Source organism: Oreochromis aureus, linkage group 20, assembly GCF_013358895.1.
Source record: "Oreochromis aureus strain Israel breed Guangdong linkage group 20, ZZ_aureus, whole genome shotgun sequence".
Lineage (NCBI taxonomy): Eukaryota > Metazoa > Chordata > Actinopteri > Cichliformes > Cichlidae > Oreochromis > Oreochromis aureus.
In genome coordinates, this window is record NC_052961.1 from 18689611 (window position 1) to 18711383 (window position 21773).

Sequence of the window (21773 nt, forward strand, 5' to 3'; positions counted from 1 at the left end):
TTAATGTGGGTGTGTTCATAGGTGAACCTTGGGTGGATGTCTGGGCGTCAGCCCAAAAAGCATCATGTCAGCTCCAGTCATGTTAGAGCCTGTCTTTCAGTAAGAGGATGTCTTTTCTTTAAGCTTTCTGTCATCGGGTCTTGCATGAGTTTTTTCATTGCCAACAAAGCAACACATGCACACTATGGAAGAGCAAAACGCAAGCCATTAAAGTGAGACTGTTTATTTACACTTTTAAATCCCCATTATCCTGAAAAAGTAGAGAGAGAGAGATAAGGCTGGAAAACTGGACCCAAGTTGTGCTTAAGGCAACAGTAAGAAGATAAGTGTGACTTGGGTGTGACAGTAAAGCCAGGGCTTGGTTCGAGGCAGTGGCTGCATGACAGGGCTGATGATGATACTTGTCACTCAGCACATCAGCATCTATTTCCTCAATCCTCTCTTGGTCCTCTTTGACCTGTTGGAAAAAAAGAAGCGTTCGTGAGCCCAGTGATTCAGGCACAACTGATGTGACACAAATAGTGGCGAGGTTGCACAGTTAAATTTTGAAATCTTCCTGCAGCCTTTTCAAAAATAACAGTGACATCATGTTCTTTCACTTTATCTCTGACAGGTATGACAGCTGACCTGTGTGCCAAACCCAGTCAGCTCGCCCAGTTAGGACAAGGCGGCTGTGAGGTTGTGAATACACAATATTTTGTGACACTACAGGGAACTTTCCAGAGTCTGGAAAAAAAAAAAGAAGCTTTTCCACTTGGGCCTCAGAGACGGTCGTTTCTTAACATAAAGCTTCCCCCACAAACACTGGCATGAGTCAGAGAAGAGGGGATTAATGGAAAATTCTGTCAAGTCACTCTAAGGGAGATGCATGACCTGAAAGTTCAGGGGCTTTCACTCATAGCTGCAACTAAAAGTCAAGCTGTCCTCACTCATCCGAGCTGCCTCGGGCCTCTCCAGTGGTGACCTGCTTTTCTTTTAAGTTCACTCATTTAATTATTATATATGATTTTTTTTTTTAAATTTCTCCTCACCTCTTAAAACATTTATTTGTTAATTATAAGTGATATTATTCTTATTATTTTTTTGGTTATTGTTACTAAGTGTCTTTCCCTCGCTCTTTCTTTTAACCCCTTCTCACTATATTTAAGTTTAACTCTTAAATTCCCATGACCATAATGCTCACGTTTTCTGATGGTCGCTCACACGGTTCCTCAGCACATTAATCTGGAACGAAGAAAGCATTTATGTGTCACTCTGACCAGGTCTCACTGATGCCATGTCTTGATTTCTTCAATATGTTGAGCACGCACCTCATATTTCTGTCTGGTGAATTGGTACTGCAGATCAAACTTCTCTGCCTCCAACTGCTGGATCCACTCCCACAGCTCCTTAGCTTTCTCTCTGGAAAACAAATTATTATAACGAGAATTATTTTCATTGTTTTATTATTTTAATTTGTGTGTCGTAAAGAAAAAATGCAATAGCTATTGGGTGATATAATGAAACATGGAGTGGGAGAAATAATTATTTGATGCCCTGCTGAATTTGTTTGCTTACCTGCAAAGAAATGAAGAGTCTCTAGTTTTTATGGTACTGTTTGGTTTAATGGAGGGAGGCAGATTATTAACTAAAAATCCAGAAATAAAACCTCCACATTACCAAAATATTATCAATTGATTTGCATGTCATGAACAGGTGTTCTTGATACACATAGAGAGTTGAGATCAGGAGGTAGTGGATTGATTCATTTTTGGTTCATATTCGTCTCTCTCCATTAAAATGAAACTACCATAAAACATTTCTTTGTGAGTGAGCAAACCTACAAATTCTAAATCATATTTTCTGCGTCTGAACCTACTTGAGTCTTTCCTGACTCAGGTTCTCGATGTCCAGAGATTTGCGCCTTTCATTCAGAATCTTCTTCTTCTTTTCTCTCTCTGTCTGCCTCTTGCCACTCCGTTTGTCTGTCTTTAAAAACAAAATAATTTCTGTTATAAAAGTTACTAGTGTAACTTTTTGGAAACCCCCACTGTTAAAACTCTGCTGACTCACCAGCTTTTGCATGTAACCTCCAAAGTGGAGGCTGGTGAGGGTTTTCTTTTTCTTTGCATCATCCTCTGCCCTCTTTTTGGCCTCCTCCTCCTCCTTGCGAATCCTCTCATCCTAGAGGACCCCGAGAGAAAGACGAGGTGAAATGTGTGCCACTTTATAAACTGTGTTAAAGCGCCTAGAACAGGACTCTACCTCAAGACGCTTCTGTCGCTCTTTATCTCGCTCGCTGCGAATTCTTTGCTGCTCTGCTCGCTCAGAGCGACGCTTCTCCTGAGCAACAGATCATCACATCTCATCAAAACAGATCCTAAAGCAGATCTGTAATGTTTGAAGTGGGAAGTGGTTTACATTTGACTGGTTATAGTGTGGTGCACTCACAATCCTTTCTTTGAGCTGAATGAGCTCTTCTTCTTCCTTCTTTCTGCTTTCGAAGTGAACCTCGATTAAAGTTTGAAGCTCCATCAGATCCTTCTCCATTCTCTTGCGATGTATATCCTGTTGGATTCAGTGACCCAGTGCTATGTTATGCTGATGCACATATGTGTTTTCGGTCCTAAATTGAAAGCAGGCTTAGAGAAAGCTAGAAATATACAGAATGAAAGCTGTGAAGACATGTCTACTCCACCCTATGACCTGTACATATTTAACTCTACATAATACACCAGGATACAAAAGCCCATGCACAGTAAGTACTGTATTGTGTCACTTACATCAAAATCCACCCTCTCGCCGTCTGGGATCTTAGGGGGAATAAGGTTCGGCATGATAAATGGCCTGAAAAAACAGGAAAAGATATTAAGTTAACAAGCGTGGGTTAAATAAGAACAATTCAGTTAAAAAAAAAAAGTCAATAACTGGAAAATTTAGTTGTGACGACAGTTGGTGTCAAATGAGGATCAAAAACAATAAGCATGTGCCAAAGAAATGTCCCCTCTGTGTTTCCACGTGTTGCTGCCTGTTGCTGCTCAGAAGTACCTGCATATCTGTATTTTTCTACAAATCAAAACTAATGTTTCAGTATAGTTTTGTACAAACTGTGGTAATACACTATATGTAGACAAAAATTGGGATTTTCTTTTCTTAGTGCCAGACCAGAGAAACGCAGTCTAGAGATCTCTGAAAATGTACTTTTCTGCACACTGTATTTATTAAATTAAAGTAATTAAATCTGAACAATCAAGACAGCTGTTAAAATACAGCCAATTGTGGTCAATTCAACTCTCAACACAAGAACTGACATTTGTAATTTATCCATTTAAATCAGCTGTGATGGATCAAGGACAATCTAAAACCTGCAGGGACACCGCCCTCGTGGACTGGGATGCTGAGCGTCTATTTGTAAAGCACATTTAAAAACAACTTGTGCTGAGAAAAGTGCTGTAGAAAAGGTGGAATGGAATTTTTAAAAAAGGCACAGGATACACAGTGAGGAATCAGACAGACTCAAATGCCAGTGAGTAATAAATTTTAAGTCTAATTTTAATAGATTTAATGAAGGGAGCATATTTGGCAGCGAGGGGAACGATGTTCCACAGAGTTTAAATCTAAGGGGGCACTTCCTGGATTTAAAAACAAAGTAAAAACAAAATTACGTGTTGACTTTTGAGCTTAAGATGTTGATGTAGAAGGATCTTATCAAGGAACCTCATCAAGTTGTGAAAATTTAACTGGTTTGCTGCTGATGTGATACATAACAAAAGGATTAGAGTGGTGTCAGTCCTCTCTTTGGTTATTTATGCATCGTATGTTTGTTATTTATAACCATGCTATCGTAGAACGTGTTTATCCGTGGGTGTTACTTACTTGAATTTTGGCTTGGCCTCCTCCTCCTCTGTTAATGAAAGAAAGTCAAGCAGAAAGTATGGATGAGTTAGTGCAAACCGCACATTAATAATGAGACCGCACAAAAACACAAATTCTGCCAGTCTGCCTCGGCAAGTTATGGCAATGAAGTCTGTTTCCACCATTTGTGCTGATATTAATTATAAAAGTAATAATACAGTTTTTAATCACTTTGATCGAGCGTGATTTATATCAGGGCGGAGAACATCCAAGAACAACAGAGCCACAAAATGAAATTCTCATTCGTTTACCTTCTCCCTCCTCTGCTTCCCCTTCTCCATCTGAAACCAAAATAATATGCTTGAGAGAGGATTTGTGATAGCACATCTCAAATGACTGAGCATTACGCCACAGTAAACGGCAGTCTTTTAGTGAGTGATGATGGCCCAAATGACAGATGAGTGTAAGCGAGAAGAAGGGAAAGACTGAAAGAGAGCACTGAGGAAGTCGGGCGCTCATCTGTGAAGTGTTGCATCATGTGTCACATTGCATGAATGCACAAGCGAGACATTATCCAGAGATGCATGCACTGATAGCAAATGGTGCCTTACTAAAGAAGGTCTGGGATCAGTGACCTTTGAATGACCCAAATATTTATGAGTGAATACCATAAAAATTTTAGTTTTAGTTTAACAGGCTTTCTGCAAAAGATGCAGCCAAGTTCTTTTTTTGTTTTCGTAATAAGACTAGAGCACAGCTAAACTAGCTAGACCATGCTCGAAAGCAAAAAAGTCGTCCAGCCAGCTGATAGACCCAGAACAGTCTCCTATGCTGCCAACTTGGTTAATTAGACACTGAACTGGAAAAAGGGAAGGGTGTAGTCGTGGGTTTTATTTTTTGGCACGCCAACAAGTCGCCTGCCTTTTGTATTTTGGAAAGTGACAGCTCACAAGGTGTTGATTTATCAGTATAAAGGAACCAAAAGGTGAGAATAAGTCTAACATCCCTCCCATTTCAAATGATCTGGCAGCGGGAGCAGGTGAGACACCGAAACAGTGAAAAACACCTAGTTCTGACTAAGAAACAAAAGCCTTGGGGCTGGGAGGGACTGGAGGACTACTCTCAGCCCAGCTGGTGCTTCTGGTGTGACTAAGAAAAACTGCATGCTTGATCCTCAAGTGCAGACTGTCACATACCAAAGTGAAATGTGACTGAGATAGCACGTTATCTCCCTGCCTGACTATGAGTGATGGTTACTGGTGAACTACATTACTCATCGTCACTGTGTTGTCAACACAGGCCCAAAGCTATCATTTCTCCCATTAAGTAATCGCTGACAAATTCCCTGACCCAGACTTTACTTTTAATAACGTCTACCTTGTTCTTCGTTAGCCTCCTCTTCTGCAGCAGGCTTGTCTTCCTCCTGTGGAGCCTCTGGTGGAGAAGGAAGCAAATAATGACTTATCACAGAAAAAATGTTAACTGTCACTAGGTCTGAATAATCACTCTCTCTGATCAATAACCTCTATTAGTACAGTCACAGGGAAAGAAACGAGATGAGTCATCCTGTAAACATAACTGATATCTTCTATCTTGTCTGATTCTGTTGAATGTTTTGTTTCCACATTGTTGTGTTTTGTTTTTCTTGGACTGAAACTGCTCTATAAACAAACAGGCAACGAGCAAACATAGTATATGGTTTCCATATCAACAAAATCACCCTCGAGGTTGCTATCAATGAACTGTGCTGGGAAAGAAAAAAAAACATTAAATCTGCCCAATAATCTGCCCAAGTAATACCTTCCTCCTCCTCCTCCTCCTGCTCCTCCTCCTCATCTACCCCTTGCTCCTCTGATGAGCAAAGCAGAAAAGTAGTTAGCAAAGCGATGAGCAGTAGGTGAAGTAAGTAAACAGAGTAAGTAATTAAAGTAATGTAAGGAGGTTAAATAAATGAGAAGAATAGCTGAGCAAGCAAAGTAAGTAAGCAAATACATCAATGAATCTCTTTCAAAGTGAGATTAATCACAATTACTTTAAATGCAGTTATAAATGAAGCTCAGTCACAGCTCTGTTATTTATCCCAGAGACTCTCAGGATAGCTGCTGTCCACCACTCCTCCAAATCACACTTGATGTGTGCTATTGAAACGTGACAAAAGCATTCATCAATGACCTTGACACTCATTTATAAATATCGGCGCCTAAGCCGTCAGTACCTTCAGTGGCCTCCTCTTCTGTGTGGTGCAGCCAGGGAAACCGCAGAGAGAAACATGTGAACAATCTTTTCACATAATCAGAAGTGCAAACGCTACAAACTGTTGTTTCTAGCACACAAAGTCATACCACCATACCATTATTGATACTAACTTACGAGTAATCAGACTATAAGCATTTGATGAGCACGTTGGACGTTTGGTTCGCTCATTTTTAATCCAAATTGTGATCCTTACCTAAGCCACACCAAGCTGCAGCAAAAAGGAATAGAAAAGAAAACTTTCTGGCAGGAAGCCCTTAAGGCAAACCTTTCCCACTAGCAATTCCTGACTTCACATATAATTTGTGTTTTTGTGTTACATTATAATTAGACTTACCATGAAAAAAGTTTTACACGGTAATTCTGTAACTCTCACACGTACATATAATAACCTCCTCCTACACCTGACTAGGAGTTGACAAACAAGCAGAACATTTACGTTTGATTTATAGATGATCTTGACATTTCATTCAAACTAGACACAATTAGCAACATGTCTTTACATTCCTCTTAAATCCTTGTAATAGCACATTGAGTATACAGTACAGCAGTTTTGTTTTTTTACATCACGCTCGTCAGATTAGCCAAGAGAAAGCATTTGCCTGAACAACAGGGTTTTCATTTTAACCGCTGAGCACATCTTTCACTGCTGTGACTGCACTGTGTATGATGAGTCATGATGAGAGGTCTTACCTTCCACCTCCCTGTGAAAATGAATCACATAGGCGCGTTACTATTATGATCAAAAAGACAAATGCATCACAGTATAAAATTATCATACAGTTTCCTGCAAAGAAACTATGTGTCAGTGACAAATGGTGGATGTACTCTCGGGATACATTTAGAAGTATTTTTAAGTAGAAACAAAATCCAACCTACTCCTCATACTCCTCCACCACTTCCTCGTTGTCTGACATGATAGGGCGCGTTCAGGTGTGCGGCAGCAAATCTGATTACTTAGAACAAAATGCCAATCATGAATTTTCCCCAGATGATATTCTCTTTCACTTTCTATCCAAATCAATAAAAACTGCAATATTTTCTGGTTAAAACACTTTCTTTCGTGTGCACACGTGTTACGTTACAGTTAGTAAATCGTACCTGAGGCTCAGATGAAGGGATGAAGAAAGAGGATTTGCAGCACAAGACAGGTCCCGCTTTCACTAACGGGAGCGTGGGGTGAGTGTCAGAGGGTGAAGGACGGACTGTGTTGTGCGGATGAGGCTTTAGGACCCCTTGTTGTGTTATTAATAACTTTCTAGATAGCATGTACTCTCCATTATCACCATTTCCCAAAAAGGCCGCTGTGTGCATGACTGTGGGCTGCAGAGCCAAAAAGATCACAGACAGCTGATTCGCACACACACACACACACACACACACACACACACACACACACACACATATTCTGGTTTCCTTGTATGGCACCTTGTTGTAGACGAAACACAGGCATGGAGCGCTTATCTATATCCACCCCGGTCTGAGATAAGGTAAAGTGTGTTTATTCATCTAAGACTATTTAAAAATAAATAGTCACAGACAATTATAGTAGTAAAACATTTTATTACTTAGAAAGGCAGAATCTCGTCCACAAGTCCGGATAAAACCAAAAAAAAAAAAAAAAAAAAATTACATTGGCAAATTAAACAAGACACACATATTACAACTCCAGCAATCCCAGCAGTGTAATTCAGTAAAAGATATAATCCTTAAAGCCTTCACCTGTTTAAAGTGCTTAAAAAAAATTACACAACGTTAAGGCGAACAAATAAAACATCACTGACGCGTCTTTTTGGGGGTATTTTAATGTTAAAAGTAGGTATACTTATTTTTAAAGAAGCAAAGCAAAAGTGTATGATAGAAGCTTTTTAACTTTAAAAGCAGTTTCCTCCTTTTCAGTTCTCTAAAGCTACAACCCAACAGGCCATTTCTCTCTCTTCCTCCTGCATGTTTTACATTTGTGCTTTGACGGTAAAGGGAAAAAAAAAAATCACTCAGTCATCAAATCCGTTAATCTTCCAAATCTCTGCCTCTCCCTTCGCCATCTTAAAATCCTGCAATCCTGCAAATACAGACACAATAAGAGCAATTTATAATTGAAGGAACGCCTTTAAAGTTCAGTGAAACATGTATGGCTTCCTCGTGTTTGCTTAATTTGTGGAGTTGGTAAAACTTCCTCCACAGCAGTGGCCAGACATGTAAGACTATATCAGTAGCACTTTGTACAATATGGGGCTGTATCCTTACCTGTCAGACATTATAAATAAACTTCCTTCACTTCAGATTTTTCCAGGGCTGGTTTTTGAGGCACTGTCTTCACCTCTATTCTCAAACAGGCTCCTCTTACTAGAAATGTCCACATGTCTCAAATCCTACAAATCAGAAACAGAATCATTATCACGGTTCTTTTTACAGTGAAGAGAAAGAAAAAACACACTCCATATGCTTTAAATCTGGAGTTTTGAAATATTTCTGAACCAGGGACCTCTCACGGGGCAAATAGTTTTTCAAACACACCCTAAAATGGTCTTTATGTCGTCTGACAGTTTGGACCAACTCAAATATTTCTTCATGCTCAATAGATAGCTGCTAAAAAGCCAATGGCACAAAGCAGGAGGAACGGGTCACTCTACTCTGACAAAAGTGAGTGATGTTAGGACAGATTAACACAAAGTGTCTGTCATGTGAGTATTTCTGTAGGCGCCACAGATAACAAGTCAAGACATACTGAGAGAGACCCTCTGCTTTAAACAGTGTGCTTATGAATTTCACCAGGTATATATTGTTTTTGCTCAGATATAACAAAGATAAGATTTCTGCAGCCAAAAATATCTACTGCTAAAACTAACAGCCAGTTGGTTATATCATATGAAGCTTTTTGAACAGCTTAATTAAGTTAAATACCCAACTCTAAATTCTTAAGATCAAATTCTTTGAGCTACTTTTGAAATTAAATTAAAGTGAACTTTCCCATTCATTTAATGCCTAAATGACTTTACTTAATTTAACAAAGTAGAAAAAAAATCTATGTTTAAGAAGAATTAATCTATCCGAACTTTCTTCATCATTAACGACAGTCATAAGTTTTACATAGTTACCTACATAATGGCAAACTCTTTAAAAGTTAATTTAATGTAGGCAACACAAACAACAAACTATGTCCTGCTCAACCAGGACTTACAGCTCAAAGAGTAACACTGCCCCCTGGCTTCCATATACTGCACTTACAGCAGGACTGTGCGCAGACCCAGCTTTGTTGCTCTTGTTGAGCCAGCGGTTGATCCGCTCGGACATTCCTGATGTCAAGCCTCTAATTTCCTGAAATCAACAAAAGTTACAAAATCATTTGTTAATTAACGCTACACACACATCTAATACTGAAAAGAGCCTTTCGGCGAATGATGACTGTACCTGTCTGGAAACTCCGGGACTGGTGGGGCTCTGCACCTGCTGCTCCTTCTCAAAGAGCTCTCTCTTCCTGGACACTTCTTCCAGCAGAACCAGAGTCCTCTGGGTGACATCTGGGAATCGCGTCAGCTCAGACTTCTGTGGATGAAGAGCCAAGAGAAGACCATTGGCGACTGACAGCTGATATTTGCTACAGAACACAGGAACATAATTTCCCCTTTAGTACATGGAGGGCTGAGAGTCTGACCTGCGCTGCCTGAGCCAGTCTCTCCATCTTTTCCTGGATGGATCTAGATGAAATCCTCTGCCTAGAGCTGGGAAGACAGAATACATTAATGTACTTGTACATGTGTAATCGGTTACACTCAATAAAATGTAAACAAATAAATAAAGATTAAAAAATTGGCAATACAAACTCACTTTCTCTGGAAAGACGATGCTTTGTTTTCATCCTCATTTTGGTCCGGCTTCAAAACAAAGACAATCAACACTGTAAATTATCTATGAATAACATTGTGTCAGTAATACTAGCAGGTCTACAGATCTCATAACCTTATAACTGTAAATATAATTGTGTTTTTGTGAAGGTCCAAAAAAAAAGGATAACCAATGAATGATTACTGATTATCAATTATATTAGGTGAAAGTAAATTAAAGTTATCTTACTGTGTTGGATTCAAACTTCTTGGAGGCCATCCTCACACTTGAGCTACAACAGAATAAGTTGTCAGCAAGTCAGCAAACAAACTAAGCGAGGCTGATACAAAATGAACACAAGGGTGTTTCCTTACCTCCTCTGGAGCGGCGAAGCATCCTCTTCTTTCTTTCTCATCATCTGTGGAAGACAAGGATGTGTTAGCGGCACTTACAGTTGTCCAAATGTCAGCAGCAAGTGACCTGCTCAATAATCCTCTGCACTGGGATGTGTTTGGGTGTTAACAAAGCAACCAGTCAGCAGTAAAAGCTTGTCAATATTCATGTAGCTATTAACATGAACTGGAAGCTTGACTGGCACAAGCAAATTATCCTGAACTGATATTCTGAAAACTGATGGCAGATAAAATCGTGTTTTAACAGTCAAATTGGCAAATGTTCATGCTGACGTTTGCCAGGAAGAATGCCTGAATGGTTTTGTGTCCTCGTGCATGTGCATGTATTTGTGTGTGTGTGTGTGTCAGTGTTTACCCTGAAAGATACAGTCCTGGAGCTCTGTCTGATGAAGGCAGGTTTGTTTGCCTGTTCAAAGTTTCCACTGGTGGAGCTATTCGCGCCGGTCTGAGAGAAAGTAAAATAACTTAGGTTTGCTGTTGAGGTGGGCTTTGGCACTTTGGGGCAGCTGCAGGTATCTCTCTGGAGCCAAGATTGTTTTTACCGGCATAAAGAACCTTTACTCTTTTTATACACCAGAGGGTGCTGGTGCCCTGACTGGATTGATAAAATGCATCGTCAGTGCTTAGCGGGCCTTATACAGCATTTGACAAGCAAAACTTGAAGCTGAGACGAATATATTGTCAATGATCCATCTGTCAGTTTATTTGTGTATTTATTTGTGCGTGTGTGTGGTGAGCTACCTCCTCCGTGTGCCCATTTTGAACAGGGCTTTGAGATCCCAGAGGAGAGGGACTCTGGCAGGGTGAAGTGCAGTGTTCGCGAGGTGACCAGGGGGCTGATGGAGAACCGGGGCTCATGGGAGTTGTGCGCCCACTGACAGATGGACTCTTGTCAAGTGAGATGGAGACAGAACTGAAAGGCAAGAAAGAGAAGTGAATTTAAGGAGAAGTTGAAGAGAAGTTGAAAGGAACTAGTGACCAGTGAAAGTATAGTTTTCTCCGATCTGTTGCCTAAATTAAATCTTAAAGTACGTCTAACATGTGAAAACTGAAGGCAGACTTTATTTATTGTTCTATCCAACGCATATCTTATCCTCTGGCTATCTTATGTGGTTTACGATCTATACAAAACAATTTTATACATCCTGTTTTCTCTTTTGTATTTCTACATTGTTCTGATGCTTTCATTTTCCATTTGTGGAATCAGTAACCTTTATCTTATCTAAATAAAATGTTCAGCATGCATTTGATACTTTAAGGTGACTATCCAACAAAGAACAACAGAGCAACAAAAAAGAAATGTCACTGTTAACCTGACAAACTTGCGAGCTGGGCTGGAGGAGGGTTTTGGATCAGGGTCTTTGCCCGATGACTCTTCATTTTCATGCTGACAAAGAAAGAAACAGCGCAGACAATCAGCATGAGCACATAGCATACAAGCTTTTGTACAGACGACACACCTTGCATTACATAACACGGCGCGGTTATGGCCTCATTTGCAGATACACAGAGCTAAAGCGGCCTGCGAAGGTAATAAAAGATAAAGTTCAAATTAGGGCCTCAAGCACGTCTTATCAAAGTTTTAGAGATGATTTGCATGGTCACTTGACTCGCGGGGAGAGTTCAAGTCCGGAAACAAGACGGGGAGTAAAGGGTTGACTTCTTTTTCTAAAACTGAAAGTTTAAAGTAGATTCTAACTTCTTCTTGTGACCACAAGAGGAAAATGCCTACACCAGCGTTGATCTTTAACAGCAAAAATGACATCATATGCTGCACTACAAGTTTGTTGTTGTAAAATCTAGAGAATAATTAACTCCCCCTCTGTGTGGGATAAAAGTTAACTATACAGGGTGCTGCTACTGGTACCATGACTTAGTTGTGTGAGGGAAGATTGGTGCTTTCTTGTCAAAGGATTTGTCAGTTCATATTTTATCATTTGTAACATTTCTCAGAGAATCAATAAAATCTCTCTGTTGGTCATTTAATCAAACTTTAGTTATGACCTTATTTTTTCCACTCCAGGTGGACAAAAGTTCAAAATAATCATATGAAAAATCCAAGATTTACATCATTATTTGGCACGTGAGTTAGTACAGATTTTCACTGTTGCTGTCATGTGATAACTCAAGCACATTCAAAAGATCTTTGAGATGTTTTTTTTCTTTAGATTTTCTTCCAGAAAGTTAAGGAGCAACTTCCTTCTTACTTTTTTGCTTGAGATGCTGGTTCTACTTTTGCTGCTGGTGGTGCTGGTGGGACTGTGAGAAGATGTTTTTACTGGTGGCTGTGGTTTGTCAACACTTTCCTTCTCTTTATCCATGTCTCCCAGCAGCTCTACCCTGGCACCTCCTTCTTTGCTGACCTCAGCTTCATCCTCCCCTTCCTCCTTCTGTTGTCTCAATGTTTCCACGTGCCGCATCCTTCGCCTTTCATCACGCACTCGCAGCATCTCCACAAAGTCAAGCTGTACCTGCTCCATGCTGGCAATAAACAGTACATATGGGCACATTAATGACCAACACATGTGATGAATGGTCTCTAGAGAGACCTAAAAAGATCTGTCGGTCCTGCATCTGATCGGGTTTCTATTATAAAAGGCTCTTTGAAGACAGGTACTCAGCTGTCGGGGTTTCTGACAGCGTTTCATACTTTCCCTGCATGGGTATCAGGTGTTTTCATGGGTTTGAAATGTATACAGAAACACTCCCATGGGGCAAAACTGTGAGAATCATCCCTTTGCTAGTTTGAAACCACTAAAAAAGCCTTCTTACATGTCAGAAACCAAAAGAACAAAACAGGCACACAGACAAAGTCCACAGTAGTAAAAAGAGGATTGTGTTTAGACAGCGTATGAGCCAAGTCCAACGTGACATATTTGTTTTACTAAACTATGAGAACAACCTGTTGGAGCCTTGGGACATTTCACTTGAGGAGTCTGTCCCAAAGGCGCTGTCGCTGGCAGATGTGTTTTTAGGAGTGGGAGTGGGGCTGGAGTCATCATCTTGGTCAGCACTGGTGCTTGAGCTCTTCACCCTCCTCCTCTTCTCCCTCTCCACCTCCTCCTCGTCCTCCATTGTCCACTGTCGTGCAAGGCTGAAAGCAGAATCAAAACAATCAGCAAATATGGATGTTCAAACAAACAAAAAAAAAAAAACAGAGAACAGGCCGAGGCTCAGTGAGGATACAGGTGGTGGACATATGTAAAACAGGGTGCTATACATGAGAACTTGATAAGTGGATCCTCCACACTATTTGTTTTTGGTTTGTACTTTAAAAGAAAAGATTAATAACCGTTACAGGGAACCTGCTTTACTTGTTCATCAACCGCTTTTTTTGGCTGTATTTTGCATCCTGTTTTAAAAAAATATTTATCAGTGGATTCAATCAGCCAGCTGCAGAGCGACAGGCTGGTGTTTCCTTTTTGACTGAGCTAATTAATTCAAGGGCAAAACAGAACAAAACTCTCCGTTATCTCTAGACTGTAACCGGCAAAAAAGACAGAAGTGACTGTAGTAATAACAGTGACACCAACCGACACAGAAATGCCCAGTTTGACTACATGTTACACGGTTACTATATGAATGTAATAAATCATTTCTTTCAAATTAGGCTGCTTTGTTGCCAGAGTGAAGACCCTGCAAAATATGTTAATTATGCGCGTTCCTAAACATCCAGCATCTATAAAAAAGCAGTAGGCGCGAGCATTGCTCTGAAACACACAGGTAACTAGTCTGTTTAGAAACCCAGGAGTCCGGGGAGGTAATCTTACCTGGACAAAGCCGACCAGTTTCTCCGACTCAAAGACATATTGAAAAAATAAAATAGTTTCCAGGTCAGCTACGATCACAGTCCGAGAAAGTCGACTGGCACTCTGAGGGCGGCAGTCAAATTACAGTCACCGCAGCACAAAGCAGTCCACCTTTACCCCGGCACACAGACGCGTCACGTGACCACAAAGGTAAGCTCCCCACCTGACAGACTGGGAGTGAGGGGTGGGGAGAGCGCGCGCCAGAGAGCACCTTGTATGGTGGAAGTGTGGAAAACGTGATACCTGTAACTGACACTACTTTGGGGCCATTTCCCGCCCCTGGACACTTAGCTTATTCAGGCAATGGCAATAAAATATCCCAGAATAATTAATCTTACGCTTATATTCATTTTGTTTTTGTGTATCTTACAGGCTGTGCGGGAATCTATCTAACCTGTACTAAGTACAACAAGTAGTGAATACCAATCAAACTCTTATTAAATGATAATAATAAAGCATACAAATATATATTATCCTTTCTTGTACTGGACTCTCACTACAGTCTGAGTCAGAGTGTTTGCTGTGTGAGTCCACACCTTTCTCTGGAGCCCATGTGTGTTGGACTCTGACCTAGACTCAGGTGCACACACACTTTATACCACATCTGTGTCTGTTATACTCTGTGCAGTTCCTCAGTAAACAAAGTTAGATATTATCGTAACTGATAACTGAGGCATAGCATAAGATGCATATCAAGACTCTTTCATGTTTCACCTGTGCATGTGCTTGTGCTTGTGAAAAACAGAGTCTGCTTCGCTTTTATTTAAAGCAGAGGGTGTCTTATGGCATGCATTGTTGCTCTATCATGCATCTGCTATCTTATGGAAGTAGTTTGCATGCCACTGCCTGCACCGGTGCATTTTAGGTCCTGTAATGAACTCTGTGTTTTTATGCATCAGTGTCCATTCAGTCTGTTATAATGTCCCTGTGTCTAATATTAGCCTTACATTTTCAGGAAAGACCTGATCAAACAAACGGAAATAAAACAGAAAGACATTCCCGACAAAAGTTATATTTACAGACACAAGACTATTGCGGGTGCTTTGCATCCATTTGGATAAGGCGATTTATAAAAGTACTGAAGCAGAGTGTGCTTTATGGGCATGCAAAACAGACAGAAGTGCTTTACATCTGGACAGCATGCACACAAAGCATATCAGTTAAAATGTACAATTTGCTGCTTTGTTGCAGCAAACAGTAATCCTTCAAACTAACAAGTAACTGTAACCAATATTGAAAAGCTATTAGCAGTAGTGATGCTTGCCATTTTTAAGCATACATTAAGTTGCAGAGCAGATTCATCGGATCAAAGTATGAACTTTCTTTTTGGGAGGTTGAGCACAGCAAGGTACTGTTCCCATTAATCCCCAGGTGTCCTGGGAGTCAATCCCAGTCCTGTATGATCTAGCAGTTTGATGTCTTAACCATATGGGAGTTGTTGGCAAGGTTGGCATCACAGACTGAACAAATTGTGACTTCAGACTGGAGTAGAAATAAGCATTTTTTAATAGTGGATGTTTTAGCCATAAGAACAAACACAAACCATTTAAACTGCATGTGTTCATCTGTGCATTTGCTCTATCTGCTGTCTGCAACCTGCAATAAAAAGCTAGTCCTACTGCAATAGGATCACTGAAACTCAAATTCTCATAATTTATAAAAGCATTTTACATATCTGAATACAGCAGTTGATCAAAGAACACACATGAAGGAGTATCACACAGAAAAACGTTTCATGTAAAGTGTACTTTTAATATTTTATTCATTCTTTTTTCCTTTCAGTCCAGCTAATGAAGTGCACCTTTTTTAACCACTATGATTTGATAATCTACATTACAAGGTTAAAGTTTATCCCCAAGCAAAACAATCACATATACAGTTTAATTTGGCACGTTTGTCCGCCATACAAATATCAGGCCGATTGTCTGGGGCTATGGTGCAACATGGTGTGAAAAGTACAAATAATCTTACATAACAGAGTCATTTTAACGCCTTATCAAAAAAAGCTAACAGAATAGTTGAAAGCCTTTCAGGGGTGTGGGGGCATATTGTCACCTCCATGGCAGGAGCATACGCAGGGACATCAGCATGAAACAACAACACAGATGCCACAATAGACCCAAGAAGAATAGGACAGATTCAGATGTAGGGGAGTGATGTCACTGATGTGACCCCAGCCCACCTCCTGGCTTCACTGCGCAGGACCTTTAGCAGCATCAAACATCTTCTTCCTTCCCTCCATCCCTGACATGGCTTCCACATTCTTCCTCCAGTCACTGTCCTCCACTGGCCTCTTCTGCAGATAAGGCAGACAGTTGGATTGTGCAACAGAGAGTATAAAAGACTAAAAACAGAGGCTGCAAAGTAGAGCAGGTTCAGAAAATGTTATTGTTGGATCTAAGCCTTTGAGACCTGCTCATTTCAATAGGAAACCCTTTGGCGAATTGTTTATTACCATACTAGTATAACTGGTTTACCTCAGACTTGGAGAGACACACATTCATTCACAAGTATACACACACCGGAACAAGCTAATCTGCACATGTGCATGCGCTCAGGAGTTGGGAGAAGTGGTCACAAAGGCTAATATTCTGTGTACAATGGGATCATTGTCTTGTGTTCTGTGCCTTCTCTCACAAATACACCGTCCCCGCCCTGCTGTGGCTTCCTACTCGGTGTCTTAAACACACCTTTCACACACACTGAAAACAGCGTTTTCAGGTGTTCCATGACATCTCAAGCGCTGACATCATGTCTGTATCTGAAACCTTACAGTAGCTGAATGCATATTTGTGCTCTAAGGATGGCACAGACATTGCTCGGGCTGGTTTCATTGTATTCTGTGTGCACATGCATGATTGCATCTTCTCTTTTCCCATTTGCATGCACCTTTTCAGTGTCCTCTTTCTTGACAGACTTGAGATTGGCTCGCAGGTCCATGGAGACTTTGTGCTTGGAGCCCAGCAGCGAGCGAAGGATGGCATCAGCTGACACACGGACACGTCGAAGATTAGGCCTCTTGAATTTCCCCCTGAGGTCCAGTACCTTGATATTCAGGTCTTTAATCTGGTTGAGTGACACAGAATGGAGGGAGCAGGATGTAGCAGTTTCTCATGGTGATCATAGTGTTGCATAATATACGTAAAGTATAACTGATATGAAACATTTCAAATTCTACTTATTGAATCAGGAAATGCGCTGGGATAATAAAGCGTACCAACCTCGCGTGTGTTGAGCATGACTTTAGCTTCAATGTCATATCGCTCCTCATCAACTACATCTATCTTAGCATGGAGCTCTCTGCAGAGATCCTACACATGGACAAAGGAAAACTTAGTATGAAAGGGATCATGTGCAGTCTTTTCTTTACTTGATTTCTTGTCCTGATTTACTTTTTAGAATACAATGCTGTATTGACATAATTTGGGAATGATCTAAGTTGTCGCTGCAAAGGATGGAAAGAAAAATGGGAGATTTTAGGGAATCTGTAGGGAACATACCTGAAGCTGGCCAAGGCTCAGGCCACTCATATTTAAAGGAGGAGCCCTCTCAGCCAGGTACCTATGTTTCTCCTCCTCTTTGACTAAAATCTCCTGCTCCAATTCCTCCTTGGCCTTTGCCACCATCAGACTCTGCCAAATCGACATAAAATAATGTATTACATATGCGTTCGGATTCTTTCAAAACACAAATCACATAATTTTTTTCACATGACAGATGAAAAATTCAGATGCTGGCTTTCTCTCAGTTGTCTATATCTGCTGCCCTCCTGTGGGCTGAACACCTGTATTACACTAATAAATCAAATAAGTCTGCCCATGATTTCTCTTACCTTGAGCATCAGCTTCCTTGAGGCTGAGATCTTGGGTTTCCGCTGTATGGTTAAGATGAGTCACAAGATTATCAATAAATATGAAGTATATGTAGTTTACTAGGTTAACTTAGTTATAAAAATAGTTGAATATTGTATCAACAAGTTAGCGGTCAGATGGTCTTACCTCTTGGCTGTAAAAGAAGAGAAAAAGACATAATTTAAAATGCTTAAAGACATACTTGTTTGTTTTTTTTTTATGTCTGTGTATCTATAATAAGAATGCAAAACCTGATCACTCACACATGTTCAGGCATCCTGCTGTTGAGATCTCACTGGAAAAGAGACGGGAGAGATTAGAAACACACGCTCACACAGAAACACACCCTGAACCGTTGGCAGTATTTGTTTGGTCAGCGGATCAGATACATATCATTTGTTTGGGCTGGATCACCTTTCTGCAGTTCTATAAGAACGTTGAGTCGGTTTCAGCGCTTGTAAACTGTCAGCAGGCCAATTGTACAGTATCATACTTTATTTAAGTGTGTCCGCTTTTGATGGCACACTGGAGAAATCCCTCTTTGTTCTGTGTTAGCACTGCAAAACTGACAACATCCTTGGAAGTTTGTTGCATTGGCAGGTTGGTGCAGCTTCACTAAAAATAAACGTAACAATCTAAATTAATCTAAATATATCCTGTGACATCAAAATATACAAATCCACGTGCTGATGGATTATAAAAGTTAGCATTTACGCATATAAGTTAAAACGGTCTAAAATAGTCTAAAACCGAACGATATAGAAATGGAGCCAAGCAATAGGTGGGGGAACATTTTAATAATGAATTGGCAGAGGATAAGAGGTGTTAAGCAGTCTTCACCTGTTTGGACAAAAGGAATTTGGAAATTGCTGGTCTAGGCAACCTTAAATCCATTTTTAAGTCTGAGGTTGCTGAAGCTTTATTGTTTTTTTAATGCATGTTTAAGAAAATGTGTTTGCTGTGCATGAAAATATCATACAGGCACAAAATGTTTGGGGAATCAGTGTCCTAGTTTTTCACAGAACTTACAGAGTGCAGTTTTGCCTAAGGAACCTTTTCTACCATATAAACATTCCATAAAAAACAGTGACACATTAACGCCAGTAAGATGCTTAATTTGTCTTGACATCTCAATGTTTTAGTGTTGTTTTCACTTTTGTTATTACCTGGTCTTACCTTTCCTCCCCCTCAGTATCTTGCCCTTTGTCCTTTATCAGATCTGCAAGTGATTTGCAGCACTCACCCTTTCACTCTTTCAATTTAGGCCAGCCTTTCTCCTCATACCTCCCCTCTCATTTCACTATTTGGTTCCATTTGAGAATGGCACCACATAAGACCACCTAGCACGATGGGGTTACAATCTGCTCCAGCGGATTAGGAAAATTCCAGACAGATAGCCGTCCCTCATCCATCTCTTCTGTCCCTTATCCCTGTCTTTCTCCTCAGGATTATCTTGCCAAGAGGAATTTAGAGTGGCCTGTCTCCCCAAATAGACCAGGGAACAACTGATAGACAGCTGTGGTGGGTGACTGTGCTGTGGGGTGCCCAGCCTGGATCAGGGATTTATTGCTAGTAACTCATGGATGCTTATGACCCTCTGTGGTGCGGCCAACTTGGCAATGAAAAAAAAAACCCACCCAAGGTGCTTTGGAAAGCTTACGTCAACCTCGGATTTGAACATAGTTGCTTTGGCTGCAGATTTAAACTCCCCAGTTTGTATTATTTCAACTGATCATCACTGATCACTACTTTATGATAGTACAGCTTTATAGTGTACATACAGTCTGTGCCCAAAGATGAAACTGGGCTGCTAACAAAATAGCATTGAAACACTTATTATTGTCTATCTCTCTGCTATGCTATGTCCCCATTGTTCACCAGGTTGACATACTGAATAAACTAATACTACAAGATCAATCTGTATTCTCACTGTACAGAGATGTCTCAATTTGAAATCTGCATGACACATTTTCGACAAATGCATGGCTGGACTCAGGCATGAGGTATTCCTTTACTAAGAATCCACAGATAGAAAACTTATGCCTAATGCTACAGAGAGACCGTTTTATCAAGGGAACTTACCAGTGTCAGAGGCAGGAGAGATGTGACCACGGATGGAGCTCGATGGACAGATCAGAGATGAGCCCTCTATTTAACTGCACCGCCCATTGTCTAGATCTCGCTTTCTTTTGTGTGTGGACGCTATTATTAGTCAGCCACGTCCTTCTTGGTACATAATCTTGCTCTGCTCATTTTTCCTCTCACATGTTCATGTAAACAATGGCAATATAGTTGGAGCCTGAAGGCTTTGGTTTTGGATCCCACATGATGATGAGAGTAACTCAAATGATGAATTGTAGGTAAACATGTATATCAGCTATAAGCTGGCCAGAGACTGCTTGGAAAAGGAAATTCTGTAAAAAAAATCAAGGAAAAAAAAACACTTGTAAGTACACTAAGTAGAAGTGGTGATGATAGCTGTGCAGTATAATGACAGGGGTCCTTTATGTGGTTACGCTGAAGGCTTCGTGACTTTTTAAGCCATGCCAGTGGCAGCTGTATAAAGGGCAGCTATGGTTTGTCATTCCAGCACTTTAATCCACAGAGAATCGCCTCAGCTGATATTGGGTGAAATGTCATAATATTTTATGAGGAGATTTATGGTCAACAGGGAATTAATCCTTATGATTTTATTGATCCCGTGCCTTTTCTTTGATCCATGATGACTTTGTGTCTTCTGTGTTTGAGTCAACTTAACAGGTGTGGTACAAACTTTGGGGCAGATATTTAAGTTCCCTTTGGAGGAATTTGAACTTTTCCTCTTGCACCATGATTGGGTCAAAATTTAAACCAGTTTAATGCTTTTATTCATGACTAGTTAGTCTCTTGATCTAAGGTGGAGTTTGGGCCGTGCTCTGGTTTGCTGTTCTGTCCGTGGGTGGGTCTACCTCGGCTCCTGAATGCTGCCTGCACGCCTGCTTTCCATTTACTGATCACCTCTCAGGGATAAAAGGCCAGTGTACGTTCCCGCTCTTTAGCTGGTTGTTGTTGCCCTTGTGGTGATAATAAGACTCTCAAATCATGACTCATTTTATGTGTGCTTTCTGGTTATCTGACCTTTCTCTCTCAGCTGGATTTATGTTACCTACAACCTGAAGAAATTGCTCACTGTTTCCCTGTTCACCTGGAAACCTCATGTGCCTGCCTGTCCTCTAAAACCACTGCATGCTTCCCCTCAACTCCAGTCAATCCTCGATAAAAAAATTTACTCTCAAGACTCATCTAAAAATGCCACGAATCTGTTTTATCTTCTCCTGCAGTCTTCTGGTGCTCCGCTGCTTAGTCCCTGTGCTGCCCTCCATTACTAAATACTTCCTTGCATCTTAATGTTGCACTTTATTCCCTGCTTATGAAAATAAAGAGTTAAACTTCCATTGGTCTCTTGGGTCTTGCTATAAAGTCCACTTGTTTTTGTAATTATGACACTAATATGGCACTAGCAGACAAATGCACAAATGCAAATTGGTCAATCACCTCTTAGGAGTGTCAAAGATGCATTATTAACAGACTGCAGGTAGCTGTATAGTGCATACTGCAGACGACCCTGCAAGCAATCAGTGCAATAAAATGCATGATGTCACACTGACAAATGGAAAAATATAAACAGGCATTAGTGTGCTAAGACGTCTGTCATCATATCAAATCTACCCCATATCAGATAAGCGGTTCTGAGTGTCCCAGCATGGACAAGGCCGGGGGTAATCTGAACAGGGCAGGGGTGAACAGAT

The 21773-nt window shown here is 40.6% G+C and overlaps 3 protein-coding genes across 5 annotated transcripts; all 3 read right to left on the minus strand.

Moving 5' to 3' along the window:
- Window positions 1-207: 207 nt before the first annotated feature.
- On the minus strand, window positions 208-7322 carry tnnt2a (troponin T type 2a (cardiac)). 3 transcript variants are annotated; one of them, XM_039604991.1, is made up of 15 exons: window positions 7189-7322; window positions 6967-7043; window positions 6781-6791; window positions 6050-6067; window positions 5212-5268; window positions 4146-4175; window positions 3856-3880; window positions 2763-2826; window positions 2431-2547; window positions 2245-2322; window positions 2053-2163; window positions 1859-1968; window positions 1311-1401; window positions 1184-1224; window positions 208-457 (listed from the first exon to the last, which is right to left on the minus strand). In XM_039604991.1, exons 2-15 carry the CDS (start codon window positions 7002-7004, stop codon window positions 424-426), a joined length of 825 nt encoding a protein of 274 aa, XP_039460925.1. In that variant the 5' UTR covers window positions 7005-7043; window positions 7189-7322; the 3' UTR covers window positions 208-423. The 3 variants fall into 3 exon arrangements, with proteins under 3 accessions (XP_039460925.1, XP_031609107.1, XP_039460927.1); XM_031753247.2 differs by having other exon boundaries at window positions 3856-3883; XM_039604993.1 differs by lacking the exon at window positions 6050-6067 and having other exon boundaries at window positions 3856-3883.
- Window positions 7323-7636: 314 nt separating this feature from the next.
- Window positions 7637-14264, minus strand: lad1 (ladinin). Its single transcript, XM_031753238.2, has 14 exons — window positions 14096-14264; window positions 13228-13419; window positions 12533-12806; window positions 11639-11712; window positions 11067-11238; window positions 10681-10770; window positions 10287-10330; window positions 10162-10204; window positions 9916-9962; window positions 9743-9809; window positions 9499-9633; window positions 9316-9405; window positions 8335-8459; window positions 7637-8149 (listed from the first exon to the last, which is right to left on the minus strand). The coding sequence occupies exons 1-13, from the start codon at window positions 14131-14133 to the stop codon at window positions 8367-8369; spliced, it is 1359 nt and encodes a 452-aa protein (XP_031609098.2). The 5' UTR covers window positions 14134-14264; the 3' UTR covers window positions 7637-8149; window positions 8335-8366.
- Window positions 14265-15865: 1601 nt separating this feature from the next.
- tnni1a (troponin I type 1a (skeletal, slow)) lies at window positions 15866-20109 on the minus strand. Its single transcript, XM_031753263.2, has 8 exons — window positions 20068-20109; window positions 18249-18280; window positions 18133-18139; window positions 17967-18008; window positions 17635-17766; window positions 17356-17445; window positions 17024-17200; window positions 15866-16430 (listed from the first exon to the last, which is right to left on the minus strand). Exons 2-8 carry the CDS (start codon window positions 18260-18262, stop codon window positions 16326-16328), a joined length of 567 nt encoding a protein of 188 aa, XP_031609123.1. The 5' UTR covers window positions 18263-18280; window positions 20068-20109; the 3' UTR covers window positions 15866-16325.
- Between the last annotated feature and the right edge of the window lie 1664 nt (window positions 20110-21773).

Coding starts and splice junctions, on each gene's coding strand:
- tnnt2a (XM_031753247.2), bottom strand. CDS start 7,004: ATGTCAGACAACGAGGAAGTGGTGGAGGAGTATGAGGA. Junction 3,884..4,145: donor GGAAGCAGAGGAGGGAGAAG/GTAAACGAATGA, acceptor TTTCATTAACAG/AGGAGGAGGAGGCCAAGCCA. Junction 2,164..2,244: donor AGCGACAGAAGCGTCTTGAG/GTAGAGTCCTGT, acceptor GGGGTCCTCTAG/GATGAGAGGATTCGCAAGGA.
- lad1 (XM_031753238.2), bottom strand. CDS start 14,133: ATGTCTTTGAGTCGGAGAAACTGGTCGGCTTTGTCCAG. Junction 13,420..14,095: donor AACTGGTCGGCTTTGTCCAG/GTAAGATTACCT, acceptor TTCTGCTTTCAG/CCTTGCACGACAGTGGACAA. Junction 11,239..11,638: donor CCAGCTCGCAAGTTTGTCAG/GTTAACAGTGAC, acceptor CTTGCCTTTCAG/TTCTGTCTCCATCTCACTTG.
- tnni1a (XM_031753263.2), bottom strand. Junction 17,446..17,634: donor TGAGCCTTGGCCAGCTTCAG/GTATGTTCCCTA, acceptor GTCCATGTGTAG/GATCTCTGCAGAGAGCTCCA. Junction 17,201..17,355: donor TCATGCTCAACACACGCGAG/GTTGGTACGCTT, acceptor TCACTCAACCAG/ATTAAAGACCTGAATATCAA.